The 21171-nt window shown below is 28.3% G+C and overlaps 2 protein-coding genes across 2 annotated transcripts in view; both read left to right on the forward strand.

Moving 5' to 3' along the window:
• Positions 1–5593, forward strand: part of LOC123305427 (ras-related and estrogen-regulated growth inhibitor-like protein) — a 42338-nt gene extending 36745 nt beyond the window's left edge. The window contains exon 5 of the mRNA XM_044887140.1: positions 4876–5593. Within this exon, the coding sequence (XP_044743075.1) occupies positions 4876–5184 (309 nt within the window). The 3' untranslated portion in view covers positions 5185–5593. The remainder of the gene's footprint in view (positions 1–4875) is intronic.
• Positions 5594–10308: 4715 nt separating this feature from the next.
• Positions 10309–21171, forward strand: part of LOC123304930 (frizzled-7-B) — a 169872-nt gene continuing 159009 nt past the window's right edge. Inside the window, exon 1 of the mRNA XM_044886483.1 lies at positions 10309–11521. Coding sequence (XP_044742418.1) covers positions 10462–11521 — 1060 coding nt within the window. The 5' untranslated portion in view covers positions 10309–10461. The remainder of the gene's footprint in view (positions 11522–21171) is intronic.

The following is a 21171-nucleotide window of genomic DNA, read 5'->3' on the forward strand; positions in this document are numbered from 1 at the left end:
TTCACATTATTAAAACAATAAATCAAAATATCATATTTTTGACTTATTTATGCTAACAATCCGATAATAGCACATTTCTTTCAAGTTTCTTAAGGAAATCGTAAAATATGGAAGTTGTTATCACCAGATATTTTTTTATTTACAAAATCATTGTATCTTCAACATACATGAAATATAGGATAGCAAAAAAACAGCCCTATGAAAGCAATTAGAAAATAGCGAATAGGCAGTCATTTGTGAAAATGGAAATACTTTTTGAAATTACTGTTTTTAATTAGGCAACTTGTATGCCGTAAATGTGCAGTGTTTGTCAAATAATCGAAAACTATTATACATGTATATAACGTTTACGTAATTCAAGTTGCCTATCTATGAATTTTGTAAGTCAACTTTAACATTAACCATTGAATTAAAAATTTATTGTTTATTAACAAATAGAAACATTTGCGCCAATAACTTATGCGTTAATAATGATATTTGACACTTAAGAAACACATTCCATGAGGTTTTAGCAAAAGGCGAGCGATTTCTTTCATTTTCCTTTATTTGTAACATCTTTAACTGTAATACTAGCACAAAATCAAGATTAAAAAAAATTTGGAAAGGGTACTATTAGAATCTATACACAACTAGCAACGAAATTACTAGAAATAATATGACAAAACAAGAGTAATTAAACATTTGAGTATAAAGTTAAATAGAATTCTTCCTAGAAAATACGTATTTCTTCTTTTTAACATTTAAAATAATCTAATAAATCAGTGTTTTATGAGTTCAAGCTAAAACAATGAGCAACCAAAAAAACATTTAACTTTTGATTTAATTTATATTTTACGAACATATATATAATATTTCCGAATCATAAAATAATATCTATAATATTTTGTATTATTCATTATTTTGCAATAAAATTTTTCGTTTGTGACCTATTAAGTATGAACCATAAAATAAATGGTTTTATGTCAATGTTATTTATTGTAATTGAAAATATTCACAATAAATATTTATTCAACATCATTTTCTATTGTTTAAATTATGATGAGAATTATTGTTAAACAAATTTTAGAATATGTGTGATCTATTTAAATTTTAGAAAATTTTTAATGGAACTTAGTCAATAATTGTGTCAGTGCTTACTTAATGTTTATGGTATTATTAAATGTCCAATGTTACTAACGCTTCAATTCATCTTAAATTCATTGTAATAATTAATTAGCTCATTTCTCGTTCGTAAATACTAACCGAGATAAAATCGGAAAGTATTCTTTAATTTTAATTCGTAAATGTTTCATTTTGTTGACAAAGTTTTGTTTATAAAATAATTGTTTTATCAACGAGTTTGTCATAATTGAAACTCAAATTATAATTTAATCCAATGCCTTAACACAAATTAAGGGAAGGTGTCCTATAATGATCCCCCAAAGAAAAAATTTAATTTCGAAAGGGATTGTTTTATTGACCTTGTAAGAATAGTGGATAAAATAATCCTATTCCGTTTTTTACCCAACAGTTCACATAAAATATAAGTTGTTCTTTTACATTGCATCAACGATTAGCATAAACACAAAAATAACTGGTAAAATCTTCAAAACGAACATTTTTAAGACTCGCCACATGATATGAGAATCATTTTACCTTTTACAATCTTACACACAAAATAGGGATCATTATAAGCTATAAAAATGGGAGCATTTTACCCCTAACGACATATATACGACTAGCAAAACTATGAAAAAAAAAGAAATTTTACGTTAAAATTATAGTTTAAACATTGATACCCAAGTATCTTCAGGATATTTAAATAATTAACTCTGTTTCAAGTTATTTTTTACTTTGTTAATACCTACACTAAAACAATTTTTTGTGGATTATCGATATATTTGATTTGACTGACGATATAGTTTTGATTTTAATTACTAACAAATCAGATCTTTTCTTTTTTAATAAAAACGTTATAATTTCATTTTTTTTTTTTCATTTTTTTTTTATTTCATGCATATTTTAAAATGCTGTTAAAAGCATAATAAATTTACAATTTAATATAAAAAAAATAGAAGCTGATATAAATAATGCAAAATCAATTTGAATAAACTGATATTATCCAGAAATGATTCATCTTCAAAATTCAAATAAAACAGAATTAATTTTCAAATAATTATTATTAACAATGGAATTAACCAAAACATTATATCTTTGACGTATAAAAACAAATCATAAATTACATTAAAAAAAAAACCATACATTCTAATTTTAATGGAATTCACGTTTTTAGATAAATTGTTATGCGAAATTTTCAGAAAATTTTCCTCAGAGTCTGCAATTGATTTCCCTACAATTTATTATTTTATATAGCTTTAAGAACTTACATAAAAGCTCTGTTTTATATTTAAAGAAGCATTTATTTGAAAATAAAAAAGTACAGCTAAAAAACCTTTATATTTGGCTAGAATCTTAAAGGCAAAAATAAAAATAAAAAACAATTTTTTGGTTTTTTTGGAAATGGAAACTAAATTTTTTCTTTGATTTGATTTTATTGTTTAGTTTATTCTTTTAAGCTACTCAACTAAAATAATTTGAGCCGTTACTCGTGACTAGAAATATTTTTGTTTGAACAAACAAAAATTGTCCGTATTAATTCTATTCTTGAATGAATTGCAACATAATATGGAATATAGTGGCACACTACCTTAGAAATCTTTTTCGAGCAAAAATTTTTTTAGGGGGACTTGCATCTGCTTAAAAAATTTTTGTCAATGTGTCTACACTTTGCACGTTTAAAAATTAAAGAATTAATTTTGTAAATCTTCCATGGAGGAACATAATCAATTGCATTCAGAGGCGGACTAACCCATATCGGGGACCAATACCTTATTTCCGTCTTATATTGTCAAGTTATAACATAAAGCCACCATCAAAATTGAAAATATATATTTATTTTTTTATTTACATTCCCACTACCGTGCTTATACATTCCTAATTAGTCGGGCACAATGTTTTTTTTTTCAATAATTTATTAAAGATGTAACTTTAATTTAAATGGTTTTTTTTTTCAATTTCCACCGACTAGTTTTGGAGAAATCTATGAAAACAAATCATCCATCTACCGTTTTCCCATAAGAACAATGTAAAATATGCCTACTTTTGAAGTCATTTATTTATTTAAATAATCGGTCAACCCCTCCCCCCTAAAATTTAAAAATTGATTAAGACTTAGTCCAAATTCATATTTAAAAAAAAAAAATCAAGCCTTTTATCCAAAATTGCCCTGGCGCTCGTACATCCTTAAGTCTCGTGTTTAGTTCGAAAAAATTTGGTATGTGCAACTATTTCCTGTACTTAAGACAGGATAGAAGGAAACTTTAAATAATTATAATACAAATAAATATTAAAATTGATCATTGTTTATAAACTGAAAACTATTACATAAACATCGAACATAACTTCATTCTAAAAAGTTATAAATAATCATTTAGTGATTTATATTTAGATAATATTCGCATCAAATAATTATTTTAAAATAATACATAATATATATTTTATTGAATAAAAAAATATTTTTAATATGTTGTAAGATTCGAACAAAATTTTATTATATTGATTTTCAAATTTTTGTTGGGAAGATATTACTTAGTAGTTATAGACAACGCATTCATTTGGAGGATTCATTAAAATTTAATAATTTGTGAAATCTTTTGCCAAAAAATATTAAATTATTTTTTTTGATATTAATTAAATAATTGAAAGATACATTAGCGGGAACACAAAATATTTGCATAAATCATATTTTTAGAGTCATAAATTCTATTTTGAAATTGCAATGTAACGGGGGCGTTCAGACAAACTTTATAGAATATTCCAAATAAATATATGATAATGGAGTATAAAAACATTAAATATGCGCATTTACCATTCAAAAAGATATAATTTTAATAAAAAAAATAAAAAGGTTTAAATTGCTCTCGAGTGTAACTATTTTACGAAGTATTATTTCTCTTTTCTAAAAACTTTAAAGGAACATTTCACATACAATTTAACAAATAAGACTAAATAAAATTTTGACATATGCTGGAAACTCGATAAATTTAATCGAGGAACATACGTCAATCGAAAAATGATAGTTTCAAAGGTACACATCTTAAACCGACATCGAATTCGATCTAAGTTTTCAGATTCAATTAAAGCTTCAATTGATTCATAATTGACAAACCTTAGATGAACGCTTTAAATTAGAAGGTTGTTCTTTATAAATACGCAAACATTTCTTTCTAAACCGAATAGTTTAGACAGTGATTGATAGCAAAAATCTAGCTTTTTGTGTGTTTGTTCATTCAATTTGAAAAAAATGGTCTTTATAGAAAAACAAACCACTTCTATTGCTTAGATTTCGCAGAAACAGTTTTACGAAATAACAATTTTAATACGAAAAGTCAATTTTTGGTTAAACTTTTCAAAACTATACGGTTTGCAGAAAAATGTTTCGAACAAAAAATGTTACTTTTTTTAATCAATAACAACTTTCTAATTTAAAGTGTTCATCCATCGATTACCAGTTATGGAGTAGAATGAGCTTTTCATTGAGCTTGAAAACCTAGGTCCAGTTTAATGTCTGAAATAAGATTTGCGCCTACACACCCAACATTTTTTGCTTGAAGCATTATTATCGATAAAAGTTATTTTTCGAATTTCAAGCGTATGTCAACTTAAAAAAGACACACTGTATAATCCCGAGTACCCACTGCTTGCGTCTTCTTTATTCTTATAAGCATACCAACCACTTGTTTAAAAAAATTTTCATATTATGGAATCAATAACGATTAATTTTATTTTTAATATCCCGTTGAAGAAAATACTCAAAGATAATTTCTATTGTTACAGGTTGATGAAATCGAAGGACGAACCATTGCTGTACAACATAATTGTCAATTTTATGAAGTATCTGTAGCGGATAACACAACAAATTTATATCAAGCATTTGAAACATTAATATTGGAATGTCGTGTCATTCAACAGACCACACAAAAAACACGTAAATTTAGTGTATCGAAAATGATTGGTACATTAATTGGTAAAACACCACAAAGTTTACCACAAGGTGGTACCGTTGTTGTATGCCAAAAAAGTGATTTATATAAATCACGCGTATTAAAACGAAGACATAATTTAACTGCTACAGCATCACTATGACTATCATTGACATCAGATAATTCAACGGAACAACATTTTAATAATACTGAGGCTCCATCAGTTAAAATTAATTCGGGATAGAAAACATTTACGATGTTTGTTTTTTAATGATGCCAAATTAATACCTATAATGGAAACTGTTTTATAGCAACAGCGTTTATTATGACTTAACGCATCGCGTACGACAAAATCAAGAAAGATACCCTGAATTACATATTACTAAGATTATATGGAGAAATATACACATCTAAGAAAAAATTTAACTAATAATCGAGGAAATAAAACCGAAAAAAACAGTCAGATCCAGGAAAAAACTCCGATCCTGTAGTTTAAACCATTTTCACCAAATCTCGTCGTTTTCAACATATAAGTGGATCGGAAAAAAATAGGAATTTTTGGCAAAAATTCGTTATTGACTAAAATTGATCATATGATATTATATTTTGGATCATTCTAAATACTTTTTGACTCTTGACATTTTTTACTTAACTTTGCCGTTTTCGATATATAAGCGTTCCTGGGTTAAATGACATATTTCCTCGACTGTAATGATTTTCTCGTTATGTAAAAGGTTATAGATTTGATTGTAGTCCAAGTGTGTACATTTCTTAATATCAGCTGTTGATGTCGAAAACGTAATAATTGTAATAGACTTGATTTGATATTTAAGGCTAAAATCATCTTCTCTCGAGATTCCTTTCTATCTGGTTTATCAGTTTTATTAAAATATTCCTTAAATGAAAATAAACCTCTGTTGACTTTACCTACAACAAAATTTACCATCGACTAAATGACTGAATATTTTGGTTCACTTTTCAACGTTGCTATAAACTGTTTTCCTTGTTTTGGGTTTTTTAAATTGTCAAAAGGTCCAATTTACAAAAAAAAAATTCAAAAAATTTTATTATTAATTGAATAAATGCTCAGTAAAATATAAAATATTGAATATTTTTAGCGATAAAAATGTTTCTTTTCTTTTTTTAATAATTTGTATCAAATTATAAAATTTACTATTAAAATTTAAGTGTTTTTATTAATTTGTATCAAATTAATAATTACTAAAATTTGTCTTTTTTTGTTGATTCATAAATATAATTTATTGTTTTCATGTTTGATATTCTAAAAGAAAATTTTAATAAAATTTATTAAAAAATATTGTTATAAACTCAAAAAAAGGCAAAGTATGTTTCATGTTATAGTCGCTATTAAGTTTAATAGAAGTTTAATTTACTATAAGTAGAACTCGAACGAAATATTTTTTTGTTAAAACCATAGATAATATAATGAAATACATTTTTTTTTATCCATAAAAATTTATGAATATGGCAATGCCTGGATTCTATGAAAATATTGAGACACTATTTTTTATTAGAACCTCAATCGGAGGCAGTTAATTCATCATTATTTTACATAACATGGTTAAAACCACAGACAATACGATTAATATTTCAAGTTATGAAATATTTTACAGTATATATAGGTACTGAATCACTCAATCGTATTTTCGTTGGTTAGAACCCAATATTTAAATATTTGTAATATTTAAAAATGACTAAGGTGAACGTTACCCAATGGAAAGAGATTTAACAAAAAAGATAAATGTAGAAAGAAATTTTTTAAAGTGAAAGGCTGTGATATAGAATATATTTAAAAAATAATTACATTTCAGAAAGCTGAAAAAATAAAATGTATATACATAATTTTTTGTTTGACACTGAAATGATTCCCAGAAATAAAAATAAACTTCTTGTAAGTTCGTACACCTACAAGAACCCATACTTTAAGGATTTATTCAAGTGTAAAACAATAAAATTATCATGTTCATATTTAATTTATGGTGATTGTCGCCTCCATCTTGCATAATTGTACCAATAAAAGAATTGTGAATAATATTTTAAAATATAAATTATTGTATAAGTAATTTTTACGATTAATAATTTTAAGATTTAATATTTGAACAATTTTTGATTGAATAATATACTGATTATATAAAAAATTTAAAAATGACTATTACTTTAACCTTTAACCCTTCCTTATTTTTTCATAATTATTTTCAGGATAATTTTTATAATTGAAGAAAATAATAATAACAATACGATCGATAAAGCGCAAAGAAATTTCGCATCACTCTAAAACTTTCTAGTACTGGTCAAATGCATAAAGGGGCTGGAAAAAAAGGTGGTAAGTTGATAATACCAAAAGGCACTTTTTTAACATTAACTCAATTCACATACAAATTTTAAGCCACCCAACTCAATTTGGGTGGCAAAAAAGAAAATAATGAAAAAGAAAATTTGTCAGATACAACCGATTTTAAGTTTTTATTTTTGTGTGAAACATTTATAAATCTATATATATAAAACAAAGTCGTGTTAGTTAAACTACTTATAACTAAAGAACGGCTGAACCGATTTAGCTGAAAATTGGCAGGGAGGTAGTTTAGAGCCAGGAGAAGGATACTTTTTATCCCGTTAGACAGCATTCCCGTGAGACTTGATAACTGGGTTGGGTTTCGGTGGTGGTGCCATCTATAGTAAACATATTGAACTAACATTTATTTCGATGGTGGCGCCATCTATGGTAAACTTATTGAACTAACATTTATTTCGGCGGTGGTGCCATCTATGATGAACTTATTGGCCAATACTTATCCTTAAACAATGGCCAATCCTTAAAAGTTTGTGGTTTAAATCTAGAACATTCATGTTTTTCCCATGGTCAATTATACGTGGCATGTTCACGGGTCGGAAGACCATCTGCGTTTGTTTTTGCGCCTGATAATAAAACAAAAAATGTCGTGTATCACAAGGTACTTAAATGAAGAGCAACCTATGTACTAAAATACAGAAATGATTATGAATGATTAATGTATTTTTTTATTTTTTGTATTTTTTCCAATTAAAAAAAAAAAATTGCTTATTTATTGCCATTAAGGCGGAACAAAGTTCGCCGGGTCAGCTAGTTATAGATATTTATATAAAATTCAATCATGCACTAATTAAGTGTAGTTTTTTTTACATAGGTGATAGTATTAAATTTATTGAAAGAAAAAATTTAATCAAGTTTATTGCTTGAATTTTTAGGGACGTTATTTCACAATAATAATAATAAATAATAAAAAATAAATATTATGTGCGTAGAGTCATCTATCGATGAATATAAAAATCTAATGCAGTCGTTATACATATGTAACGCTTAAGCTCTCTAGAGGAGAAGTTCGTAACTACCAAAATGATGAGTACGGATACGTATATTCGTTGTGTGCGTAGTCATGGTAGGGACAATAAAATCGATGTTAGCACTTCCAGTGCACAATTTTGGCGTTAAAGGAGGCTGTTATGACTAATTTGCAGTTCTTTACATGTTAATGTTATAGAAATGTCAAATTAAAATTATTGAAAAACACGAATTAATTAAACTTAATGCATTGAAAATTGTGAAAATAAGAAATCAAATTGCACAAATATTATTTTTCAAATGTAAATTATCATAATTATTTATTTAAATTTGTGAGACAATGATATTAAATTTTAAATGTAAGTCTTAAATGCAATCCATACAATTATATATGCATCCATACAATTCTATAATTAAAGTAGTGTATCGTTACCATGGAAACGAAACTCACGCACGGAGCGAATAGATACAAATGATCTTCTATTAGGTATTCTGTATTTTTTGGTATTACCATAGATATATATATATAACATATAGATAGGGGATCTATATGGCGTAAAATAAAATTTATGGTGTAAAACAGGGCCTCAGTATGAGTGGCTGGGAACCACAAATTATAATTTATTACATAAATAGATAGGCAACTCTACTGTACATGAAATGCTATCCAAAAAGCCCCCTGGAATAAGGTACTTACAGTGAACTATTTATAAAAAAAATGGCGGGAATTAGGTATAATGTGAATTACTTCTATTCAGTTTATCTTTTTTTTTTTTAATATTTTTGTATTTATTTGTCTTCTAATAAATAAAATAAAGATAAGTTTTTTAAATAAAATAACAAATATTAAAAAAAAAAAAATAATTTATTGCAATATTTGAAACAAAAAAAGCATTTATTTTAATATGAACATTATTAATAACAATTAATTATTAGTTTGATGTAAATTAAATGCAATGTTAAACCATTTTATTTCGTAATTAGTGTAAATAAACACTACCTAAATGTAATCACCACGATTAGCAAGACCTAAGCGCTAAAACAAACTCAGTACATGCCATAACAAAAATCGGAAAATAATATAAACACACTTAAAACGACTAAATTACATTAATTAGTTAATCAACAGAGGCACAATGAAAACGACCAAATACTTAATTAATTCCACTATTCAAATAATCCACAAAATGTTAATGAAGACAATCAATTGAGAATACACACGAGAGATTTAACGAATTTTAATGACATGCAAACGAATTTTGAAAGACGTATTGTTTATTTATTTAAAAATATATAAAATATTGTTGCCCCAACAACCATTGAAATGGATAAATTGTTATCAAAACAAATAGATGGCCCTACACGAGTATAACGTGTAGAGCCACCTGGAGAAAGGCACCTTCAGAGAACGAAAATAGTAAAAATATTACAGTGAGTTGTAGATCTGTTTTAAATTAAAAACTATAATCTGTGATAGTAGTTAAAAAATATTTCACTAGGTTGAGAGTCAGTAAAAGCGATTCCTACATTAGTACATAACCATAAGTTTTGTAAGTTACACTATCTGCTGTTCATAATTCAAACTAAATAAAAAACAAAAACAAGTGCAGTGTTTTGTCTCATTGACTCCGCCTCAAAATAAAAGAATAACAACATACAGAACACATTCTCTAGGAGGGGAACGAACTGTGGTTATAACTAGAAGATACAAATAATGCAGACACCGAACTTCCACTGAATTTCTTCATACATGTGTGGTTCTGTTTGAGTTTAGTGTTGCTATGGCAAGCATGATTGAATTTTTTTCTTACGTTTATAATTTTAAATGAATAAAAGTTTGTATTTGAGCTAAATAAAAATAATGAAATAAATATTTTTTATATACAAATTTTATTAAAACGAAAACTTATTTTTGTAACTAGTGAATAGTTAATAGTGTGAAAAATGTGTAGTTCGAAAATTATTGTGTTTTTAGTGATAATTATAGTGGTACAAGTATTTGGATTACAAAGTGGTAGTTTATCGTCAGATATTCGAATCACCGATGAAGATGTGTTACCTCATCATGGTCGTTGCGAACCCATTTCAGTACCATTTTGTATGGATATCCAATATAATGAAACCATAATGCCCAATATTTTAAAACATACAAAACAAGAGGCTGCTGGTTTAGAAGTTCATCAATTTTTCCCGCTTGTTAAAGTGAAATGTTCACCGGATTTACAATTATTTTTGTGTTCAGTGTATACACCAGTTTGTACAATTCTCGAAAATCCAATACCTCCATGTCGAAGCCTTTGTATAAGTGCCAGAAATGGCTGTGAATCATTGATGGTTAAATTTGGTTTTCCATGGCCATCGCACTTAGAATGTTCCCTGTTTCCAGAGCCACCACAAATGTGTGTTGGTGAAAATATTACATCTTCCACAACAATTTCTCCAATGCAAGAACCTCCGTCCTTGGGTGTATTCACCTCAGTTAGTTTCCAACCATCTGTTAAAAATTTTAAGTTTGAAGGACAATTCCCAAATATACCCGGTGCTAGAGATTATGGATTTGTGTGTCCTGTTCAATTTAAGGTTCCTAAAGGCTTAGATTATTCGTTAAAAGTTGGTAATAAAGTTGAGCCCGATTGTGGTGCTCCGTGTCACTCAATGTTTTTCAGTGAAACTCAAAGGAAATATGCTAAAATTTGGGTTGGAATCTGGGCGATTATTTGTACCATCAGTTGTTTATTTACGGTATTGACATTTTTAATTGATAAAGAACGATTTCGTTATCCTGAACGTCCAATAATATTCTTATCGATATGTTATTTAATGATATCGATTGCATATGTTATTGGATTTTTAGCCGGCGATTCAATAGCATGCCGTGAACCATTCCCGCCTCCCGTTAAACTTGAACGCATACAAATGGTTAAAACAATCACGCAAGGTACTAAAAATGAAGCATGCACAATTATTTTTATGCTGTTATATTTCTTTAGTATGGCCTCAAGTATTTGGTGGGTTATATTAACTTTGACATGGTTTTTGGCGGCTGGCCTAAAATGGGGACATGAAGCTATTGAAGCAAATTCACAATACTTCCATTTAGCGGCATGGGCTGTACCTGCAATTAAAACTGTTACAATCTTAGCAATGGGAAAAGTTGAAGGTAGGTAATTGTTATTTTTATTTAAATGTTTAAAAAAAAACGAAATTAATTTATGCATTTATTTCATGGCAAAAACTTATATATTTCTAACACAATAAAAATTTTTTATCGTGAAAGTACTGCAAAAAAAAGAGTTAAAAAGTGATCGTAGATAGCTCAAAAATAATTACAGATGTGCATGCTATGAATTTGCTTCTAGGTGAGACGATATATTTGAGATCGATTTTTTTTCGGACAAGCGAAGCCAAGATGCATTTTCACTGAACGGATGCTAGCAGACAATTCTAGCAGACAAATTTATTCTCCTCTCAAGAAATATGATGCCTTTCACAAATTTTGTGAAAAATCTTGGAGATAAGATTTGCAGTCAACATACCTTGGTTCTTAGGTTCACCGAAGAGTTTTTTAAACATCATTTTCATGATTTAGCGACCTCGAAATCCTCAAGTACCCACCTTGTATGGATTGGGTAACCAATCTTGTAAGAAACTCTGGAGATGAGCTCTGCAACCAAGGGCACCCTATTTCCTAGGTACACCGAGGAATATTTTAGACATATTTATCTTCAGTGACCTCGAAAATCCACGATTATTTTGGATGAACTTTATAACATTTTAGAGATAATCCTGGGGATGAGGTGTACAAAAAGGTGATCCTGGTTACCAGGAGCATCGAGGAATCTTTTGAACATCATATTTGTGGCCACCGACCCCAAAAACCCCCATGTTATAAAATTTGGCCGATTTCGTTAATTATGTACCAATTAATAAATTTTTGCACTTACGAGACAATGCATCCTTGCGATGTCAAATATATTTTCATCGATTCTAAATAGGTTACAAATTTCATAATTGATTTCCTGATTTGAATGCAAAAAATCAAAACTCGATCTGCTTTGCCCGAAAGAAAGTCGATCTCAATTCGTTTTTAGTGTTATATCTACTCGTCTATATATTTGTTTTTTTTCGAATTTCATGACTCGTACACGATCCCATAATGTAAAAGAGGGATGTATAAAGACTGCTTGAGTTATATTTTCATAAAAACTCGCAAGCCCAGATTAATTCGAGCCAAACCAGCAAGTATTTACATAAATTTGCAAACATTTGCGAGCTGAAATTGTTATTGCGCGCCCAGGGCGTATAAAGGGCGGTTAAGTTCGTAAATGAGTAACATAGTTCAATTGAGTATCTTGATAATCAGAAGAAATAGAATGAGACTTAGTTAATTGTTGAAATACCCTGTATAGAAAGTGATGAATGTCATTGCTTGCATTGTTTTTACTATAAATTATTACGAGAATGTTGCAAAAGACCACTAGCTGAAGTTACCTAGAAATTTTCAACTCCGTATCTTTTATAGTTTTGGAGAAAATGAACACCAAAGTCCTGCCCTAATTTGCGCCCTCACAGGTAAACCATAATGTTTACTACAAAATGTTTCAAACAAAAGTTGTTTATTTTTTATTATAAAGAACATTTCTTATACTTAAACTTTTGTTCTTTCTCTAATGGTTTGATCTGAATGAGCTATGTTGCTCATTTACGAACTCGAACACAATTTTTACGAATTGAACACGCTATAAAATTTAGCTTTCTCTTTTCGTTTTTGAGTAATTGTTTTGACAGACAAATGAACGGACAACCGGAAATGGGCTATTTAGATGATTTTTGAACAGCTATACTAAAATTTTGTTCATATCATCAATAATTTTTAAGCGATACAAACTTGGGATTAAAATTAGTATACCTTGATAGGTATTTCATATATACAGGGTATAAAAATTGATTTAAAACATTAATTACAACTGAATTCGTGATTGTATTACTGTATGATTTTGAACTTTCTTGTATCGCAAAAAGCGCTCTATTTTAACCTTAAAATGTCGTCTGCTATGCTGTCTTTGATTTTATATTGTGATCATATAAGACTTAACCGTACAAATAGCATACAAGTGCAATTTACAAAATTTTAAAAACCCCCGACAAATGCAATTTATTCCTTGAAAATATATTTTTGGAAACTTTGCTATAAAATGCTCTCAATCGAGTCGGTTTGACCGTTTAGGGGCTACGATGCCACTGAGAAACACATAGACGCACAGATAAACACTTTAAACTTATAACACTTCTTCTTAAATCATTATCAAAGTGATGGTCAAGGATATCAGATGAGATGAAAAGGATACTTAGAGAGCTATCATTTTTTGGGTCAAATATTTGGAAATATTTTAATTGAAATTGAAATATTTGAGTTGACTTTGTTCTTTTGAATTATTGTTCTAAATTACCTAATTATTTTACCATTCCACTTTTCGAAATGAATTGAACCAGGTTTTGACCATTTTTCGGGTACAAAACTCTAAGCACGCATACGAAACATAACTAAGAACACTCTTCGTTAAATTACCTTTCAAATGAAGACAAAAAAATTAAAATAGGTTCATCTGTTTAGGCACTACGATGCCACAGACAAACAAACACACAGACATACACACACATAAACCCCGTTTTTAGTTCGAGGGTAAAAAGTTAAAATGTTTCATAAATTTTTTGGCCATCCTTTACTGGGTAGTGAGTAAATAATAAAAAGTTTATAAATATTCTGTTATATTCTGTTTTGTATGGTTTTTAATGATTGTCAAACGAAAGCCAATAAAATAAGTCGTAAAAATATTTTTAAGATTAAACAGATTGATTCAAAGAAATGTATTTTATATAAAAACGTACACACTATACATACTTATTATATACATGTATATGTCACCGCATTATTGTAAGAATCGTTAGTTTATAATACATCTAGTCAGATTGTAATCCGTCAATTCATGATGAATAAACAATAAAATTTACAATCGAACTTTTTTATGTTCGTAGGATTATAAACTATAGTGTGATCAAATAAAAAAAAAATGGCGTCATTTTTTAGATAATTCTGAGTTCGGAGAAAAAAATTGAATTTAGTAGATCATTATGATACAAATTGAGGAAACTAAAATCTAACATTTTTTGATGGTCGGAAGGGGTCCAAAAAAAATGGTGAAGTGGCCTAATCCGGTCTTTCGCGTCAGACACCGTCGGATTGAGTTAAAAATAAAAAAGTGTTTAATAAGCTTACGCGCCGTAAAAAGGCGAAAAGAATGAGCTGAGAATGAACCCGATTGGTCCATCGATGTCCCCACAAATTGCAAAAAACCATCGATTTTGCTCGAAATTTCAAAACTTCATAGCTCTTGTTGTTTTAAAGATTCAAAGCTGAGATTTAAATGGATTGTAGCTTTTGTACCCATGAAGTATCACACACAATTTCAGCAAGATCGAATGTATACTTTTTGCAAACCGCAGCTGAATGCAAAAAACAGGACTTTTGTAAAATGGCCCTAAAAAAGTTGTGGTGCGGTAACGCGCTATTTTTTTTACGCGAGCATATGCTTCAATAGTTAAAGTAATACCTACTAAAGTGCCAACCTCTCATCTTTAGTAAAAGTTACTAAAATATTAATTTTAAATTACTATTATTTTAAATTATAACATTAAAAATAGGATGGAAGTAATGGGAGCAATTATTAAGAGACAGAAGTTATGTGACATTATAGTCTTAATAATTGCTCCCATTACTCCCATCCTATTTTTAATGTTATAATTTAAAATAATAGTAATTTAAAATTAATATTTTAGTAACTTTTACTTAAGATGAGAGGTTGACACTTTAGTAGGTATTACTTTAACTATTGAAGCATATGATCGCGTAAAAAAAATAGCGCGTTACCGCACCACAACTTTTTTAGGGCCATTTTACAAAAGCCCTGTTTTTTGCATTCAGCTGCGGTTTGCAAAAAGTATACATTCGATCTTGCTGAAATTGTGTGTGATACTTCATGGGTACAAAAGCTACAATCCATTTAAATCTCAGCTTTGAATCTTTAAAACAACAAGAGCTATGAAGTTTTGAAATTTCGAGCAAAATCGATGGTTTTTTGCAATTTGTGGGGACATCGATGGACCAATCGGGTTCATTCTCAGCTCATTCTTTTCGCCTTTTTACGGCGCGTAAGCTTATTAAACACTTTTTTATTTTTAACTCAATCCGACGGTGTCTGACGCGAAAGACCGGATTAGGCCACTTTACCATTTTTTTTGGACCCCTTCCGACCATCAAAAAATGTTAGATTTTAGTTTCTTCAATTTGTATCATAATGATCTACTAAATTCAATTTTTTTCTCCGAACTCAGAATTAAATTATTCAAAAAGTTAATTTGATCATATCATAACAGTGATTATTTGTGATTGTAATGTCATAGGTGACAAGAAACTGTAGAGTAACAAATTGAAATGAATAGTTTGAGAGAGTATTTACGTAATAATATGCGAAAAATTTATTTAAATAAAAAAAATTCACAAAATAATTACTTAAAGTATGCTGTTTATTATCTCTATCTCTATATATTATAAATGCGAAAGTAAACATGTTTGTTTGTTTGTTACTCTTTGACGCTAAAACCAGCGAATGGTTTTTAATGAAACTTTACAGCAATATAGCTCATACTTCAGAATAACACATGAGATATAATTTATAAAGATATATTAATAAAAAAATTAAAAAAATTTAAATATTAATTTAATTTGACCTTACCATAAATTATAGATTTCTGTAAAAATAGTCAATATAAAATATTTCACGGCCATCTTCTCTGATATACTCAATGAATAATTACTATTACACATTTAAAAAAAAATAGAAAACTATACATATATTTTATCTGTGTAAAACAATCCTTGTCATTGTTTCGAGTGTAATAGAAAGGGGATAAGCGAGAGTAATCTTTATCAATCTTTACTCTGAAACCCAGCGAAGCGGGTGGGCATGACTCTAGTAAAAAATTAAATCATTGTTTATAAAAAACTAGAGTGATACCCACTCGCTTCGCTGGGTTTAAAAGTAAAGATTGATAAAGATTGTTCTCGCTTATCCCCTTTCTATAACACTAGAAATAATGGTAAGGATTGTTTTACACAGGTAAAATATATGTATGGTTTTCTATTTTTTTAAATGTATAATAGTAATTATTCATTGAGTATATCAGAGAAGATGGCCGTGAAATATTTTATATTGACTATATTTTTACAGAAGTCTGTAATTTATGGTAATGTCAAATGTCAAATTAAATTAAATTTATTTATTTATTTTTTAATATATCTTTATAAATTATAGTTCATGTGTTATTCTGATATATCAGCTATATTGCTTGCTTTCGCATTTATAATATATAGAGATTTATAAACATATTTTCGAATCATTTTTTAAAATCTTGTAATGAGCAATAGTATATCAAAGTTCTGTCAACCTAGGAAGCAAAAGTAAAGACTGTCTCAGATCTCATGTTCATTGTCGTTCACAACAATGTGTGAATCGACTCGATTCACAAGTCGGTTTACAATCTGACTAGATTTATTATAAACTAACGATTCTTTAATATTCCGGTGCCATATATACATATCGATACAGACTAGTTCTGTGACCGTCCTGTGTGTAGAAATGTTAAGAGATTGTTTTTTTTATCGGCGGATATATCTTTTGTGTTTTATGTTTGAATGACTCACATTAAAATGTCGTGTAAATTTCATCTGCACGGTTTTATTATGTCTTTTATTAACTATCTGTTATTTATTAGAAACTTATTAAATTCGCCCTGAAAATCAAAACAAACAAAAGAACATATTTACTTTTCCGTTATGAGGTGTTAACAATGTTATAACGAAAGGAATATCCAATTTGAGTTTCCTAACTTTTATAAAAAAAAAACAAGTGAAAACAAACAATTGACTGAGTTAATTGTTGAAATACCATTTATAGACACTGTTGATGACGCAATCGTTTGTTTCTTGACGTCACGTAAGTAAAGAAAGAAATTCACTCTTAAATAGCCCCACACACATAACTGATATTCCCATATTAATACATAATATCTGGATGACCGAGCCTGGAACGCCTCCTTTTTGTTATGTTATAATTTGCATTGTATTTCATTAACTACGTTATATACCAATAGATGTCTGATGAATTTTTCATGAAAAGACGGATAAAACGACATTTCTGATAAATGAAACCTAGCTAGATTGACTTATCGCCCCAAAAAACCCCTACATACTCATTTTCACGAAAATCGTTGGAGCCATTTCCAAGATCTTGTATATATATATATATATATATATATATATATATATATATATATATATATATATATATATATATATATATACAAGAATTGCTCGTTTAAATATATAAGATACTACCTATAAAATTTGCATCTATTTAGCGCCTTCGGGGTAACCAGTGATGTTTACAAAAAAATGTTTCAAACAAAAGTTGTTTATTTTTTTATAAGGAACATTTTTTACATTTAAACTTTTGTTCTATCTCTAAAGGTTTACAAGATGGGTGCTACGGACCCAAGACCCCATTGACCTATGTAGCTCATTTATGAACTTGACCTCACTTTTTACGTTCTAAGCTCGCTATAAATTTCAGCTTAGTAAATTTTAGTAAGTTTTTTGTGTGTTTATTCTATTATTTTTTACAAAGTAATTGACAAAGTGCAGAAACTATTTAACTTCAGTATTGAGAATTTAAGAAGCATTTAATAACTTTTGTATTTTTAGAATATAACTGTTTATTCTATAAATATAATCTATAAATGTAAATATCAAAATTTTGATATATATCGGATACTAGCTGTACGCTGTACCCTTTCACGCTTCGCTGTGGCACATTATGATTGCATGAAAATAGATGGGAAGTTTAACAGCTTGTAAATTTTATAAAATTTGACAACCTCGCGATTAAGGAGTTCAGATTGCTCATCCCCGCTTCCATTACACTCTCATATCCCCTTTCGTCGGGGGGTTATAGTTATGTAGGTAATGTACACGGCATGCTCTTTTTTTCGATACCTTACTTGGGTATATTTGAGAAAATTTGATTGTTCATACCCACTTCCCCTTCCATAACCCACTTGCGCCGAGGGTAAAAAATAGATAAAAACCATCCTCTAAGCGAGTTATATACCGTGTAAAAATTTGAGCTGAATCGATACAGAACTTTTTGAGTTTTTGAAGCTTACACGAACCAACATTTATATATAAATAGAAGATATATCATAAATATTCGATATCTAGATATTTATAACATATATTGGATATTTTCGAACCCTGGCTTTTCATCTAGTTATACTGTCTCTTACTTCTTAGGTAGCTCTTTCAAAATATTAAAGTGTGATTCATGGTACAACATTTCACCCTATATATATACGAATTATAGTATGAAAGCTATTTTTTAAACAATTAACTATGTTACTTGTCTACCGTTTGTAAAAAAAACTTTTTTCTCGTTGATATTCAAAATACTTTTGGAGTAAAGAATCCTCACTATTTATTTGAAATAAGTATTTGAAGTGACAATTTGCCATGATTATATTTATAAAAAACACGTGCGAAAGTAGTAATAAAAAAGAAACTATGAGAGTGCAATGCAATGCAATGACAAAAGAACTTTTTTTTATATATAAATACATACATTATTCACAGTATTTATTTAATATTTAAGCTAAAATTAAAAAATATTATTATCATAACACACGCCGCAATAACGCAGCCGTCATAAATATAATAAACATTTTTTTTTTTTTGTTAAAATAGTTTTTAATGATACTCTAATGAGAGTTTAATTAACAAATGTGTATTATTTATATTTATTATTTTGTATAAAATAATAAAATGTTCACATTTTAAAGTTCATGTTTATAATACTCTTAAATTCTGTGAAAGACAAAATAAAATTAAAACACTTTCATATATTTTATGAAAGAGATATTTTTTTTTATTATAAATTCAAGATTAATTTCTTGAAATTTATTTTTACGTGATTGATATACTTCTTAGAAATTGTTATAGTACAAAAATGTACAAGAAATATTAAGTTTCCTGCAGTAAAATTTATGATAAATCCTATGCTATACGAAAAAGGTTATTAAGGATGTTCTCAAAAGAACGAGTGTATGACTTTTCAAATTTTTATGATTGCTTCTGTTAAAACTTGAGAAAATTAGACGAAAATTATGAGTAAAATTTTTCGATATATAATAAATAATTTCGAAATATTTATACCTTAATATTTAGAGAAAATCGTGGTAGAATTAGACAAGGTATATGCTCATGCGCTGGTAGGGGTAGGGTGGATGCATTCTCTCACTCTCGGTAATTTCTCTTAGACTAGACGGTACCCATTCCCCGCTTAATTGATTATTTGTTTACGTTCGAGCTGTCTAGGATTGTTCACACAAATGTATTCACGACATCAAATTAAAGAATTAAATACTCTTTATAAAAGACACATTAAAATCATAACAATATATAATACATTTCAAACAGTATATGTTAATTAAAAAAAACCAAAAAAATTTCTAATCAAACACAATCGACTTATTTATTTAGCGGCAGTCACTTAAGCACTCTATATTAATATAATAACAGAAAAGTAATTTAAACTTATTGAACAATAAATGCATTATTAATCATTCCACTATTTTTATACCATGTATATGAAATATACCAAGGTATACTAAGTTTAGTCCCAAGTTTGTAACATGTAAAAATATTGATGCTATGAACAAAATTTTGGTATAGGTGTTCATAAAATGACCTAATTAGTACATTTCCGGTTGTCTGTCTGTCTGTCTGTCGTCTGCCCGTCTGTCATCACGATTGCTCAAAAATGAAAATAGACATCAAGCTGAAATTTTTATAGCGTGTTTAGGACGTAAAAATTGAGGTCAAGTTCGTAAATGAGCAACATAGGTCAATTGTAAACCGTTAGAGATAGAACAAAAGTTTAAATGTAAAAAATGTTCCTTATAAAAAAAATAAACAACTCTTGTTTGAAAATTTTTTTCGTAAACACCACTGTTTACCCGCGAGAGCGCAAATTGTATGGTATGTATTATTCGTTGTGTGCGTAGTCATGGTAGGGATAATAAAATCGATGCCAGCGCTTTAAGTGAAAAATTTTGGAGATAAAGTGGGCTGTTATGACTAATTTGCAATTCTTTACATGTTAATGATATAGAAACTGTCAAATTAAAATGATTGAAAAACACTAATTAATTAAACTTAATGCATTAAAAATTGTGAAAATAAGAAATCAAATTGTACAAATATTATTTTTCAAATGTTAATTATCGTAATTATTTATTTAAATTTGTGAAACAAGAATATTAAATTTTAAATGTAAGTTTTCAATGCAATCCACACAATTATATATGCATCCATTAATTCTATAATTAAAGTAGTGTATCGTTGTCATGGAAACGAAATTCACGCTCGGAGCGAATAGGTATATATCAGTTATATGTGTGTGACATGTATGCATGTGTAATGTGATAGAGTAATCAACACTGTCTATACATAGTATTTCAACAATTAACTCAGTCAATTGTTTGTTTTCACTTCTTTACAATAAAAACTTTGAATAAATGAAAGTATTTTTTGGTTGTTTATGTATTGCAAAAACGCCAAATTAAAAAAAAATTAAATATCAGAATCTGGTAAAAGGATTATTCAATTTGAGTCTCCAAATTTCTTCATCTTCATCTTCA

This window comes from Chrysoperla carnea, chromosome 1, assembly GCF_905475395.1.
Source record: "Chrysoperla carnea chromosome 1, inChrCarn1.1, whole genome shotgun sequence".
NCBI lineage: Eukaryota > Metazoa > Arthropoda > Insecta > Neuroptera > Chrysopidae > Chrysoperla > Chrysoperla carnea.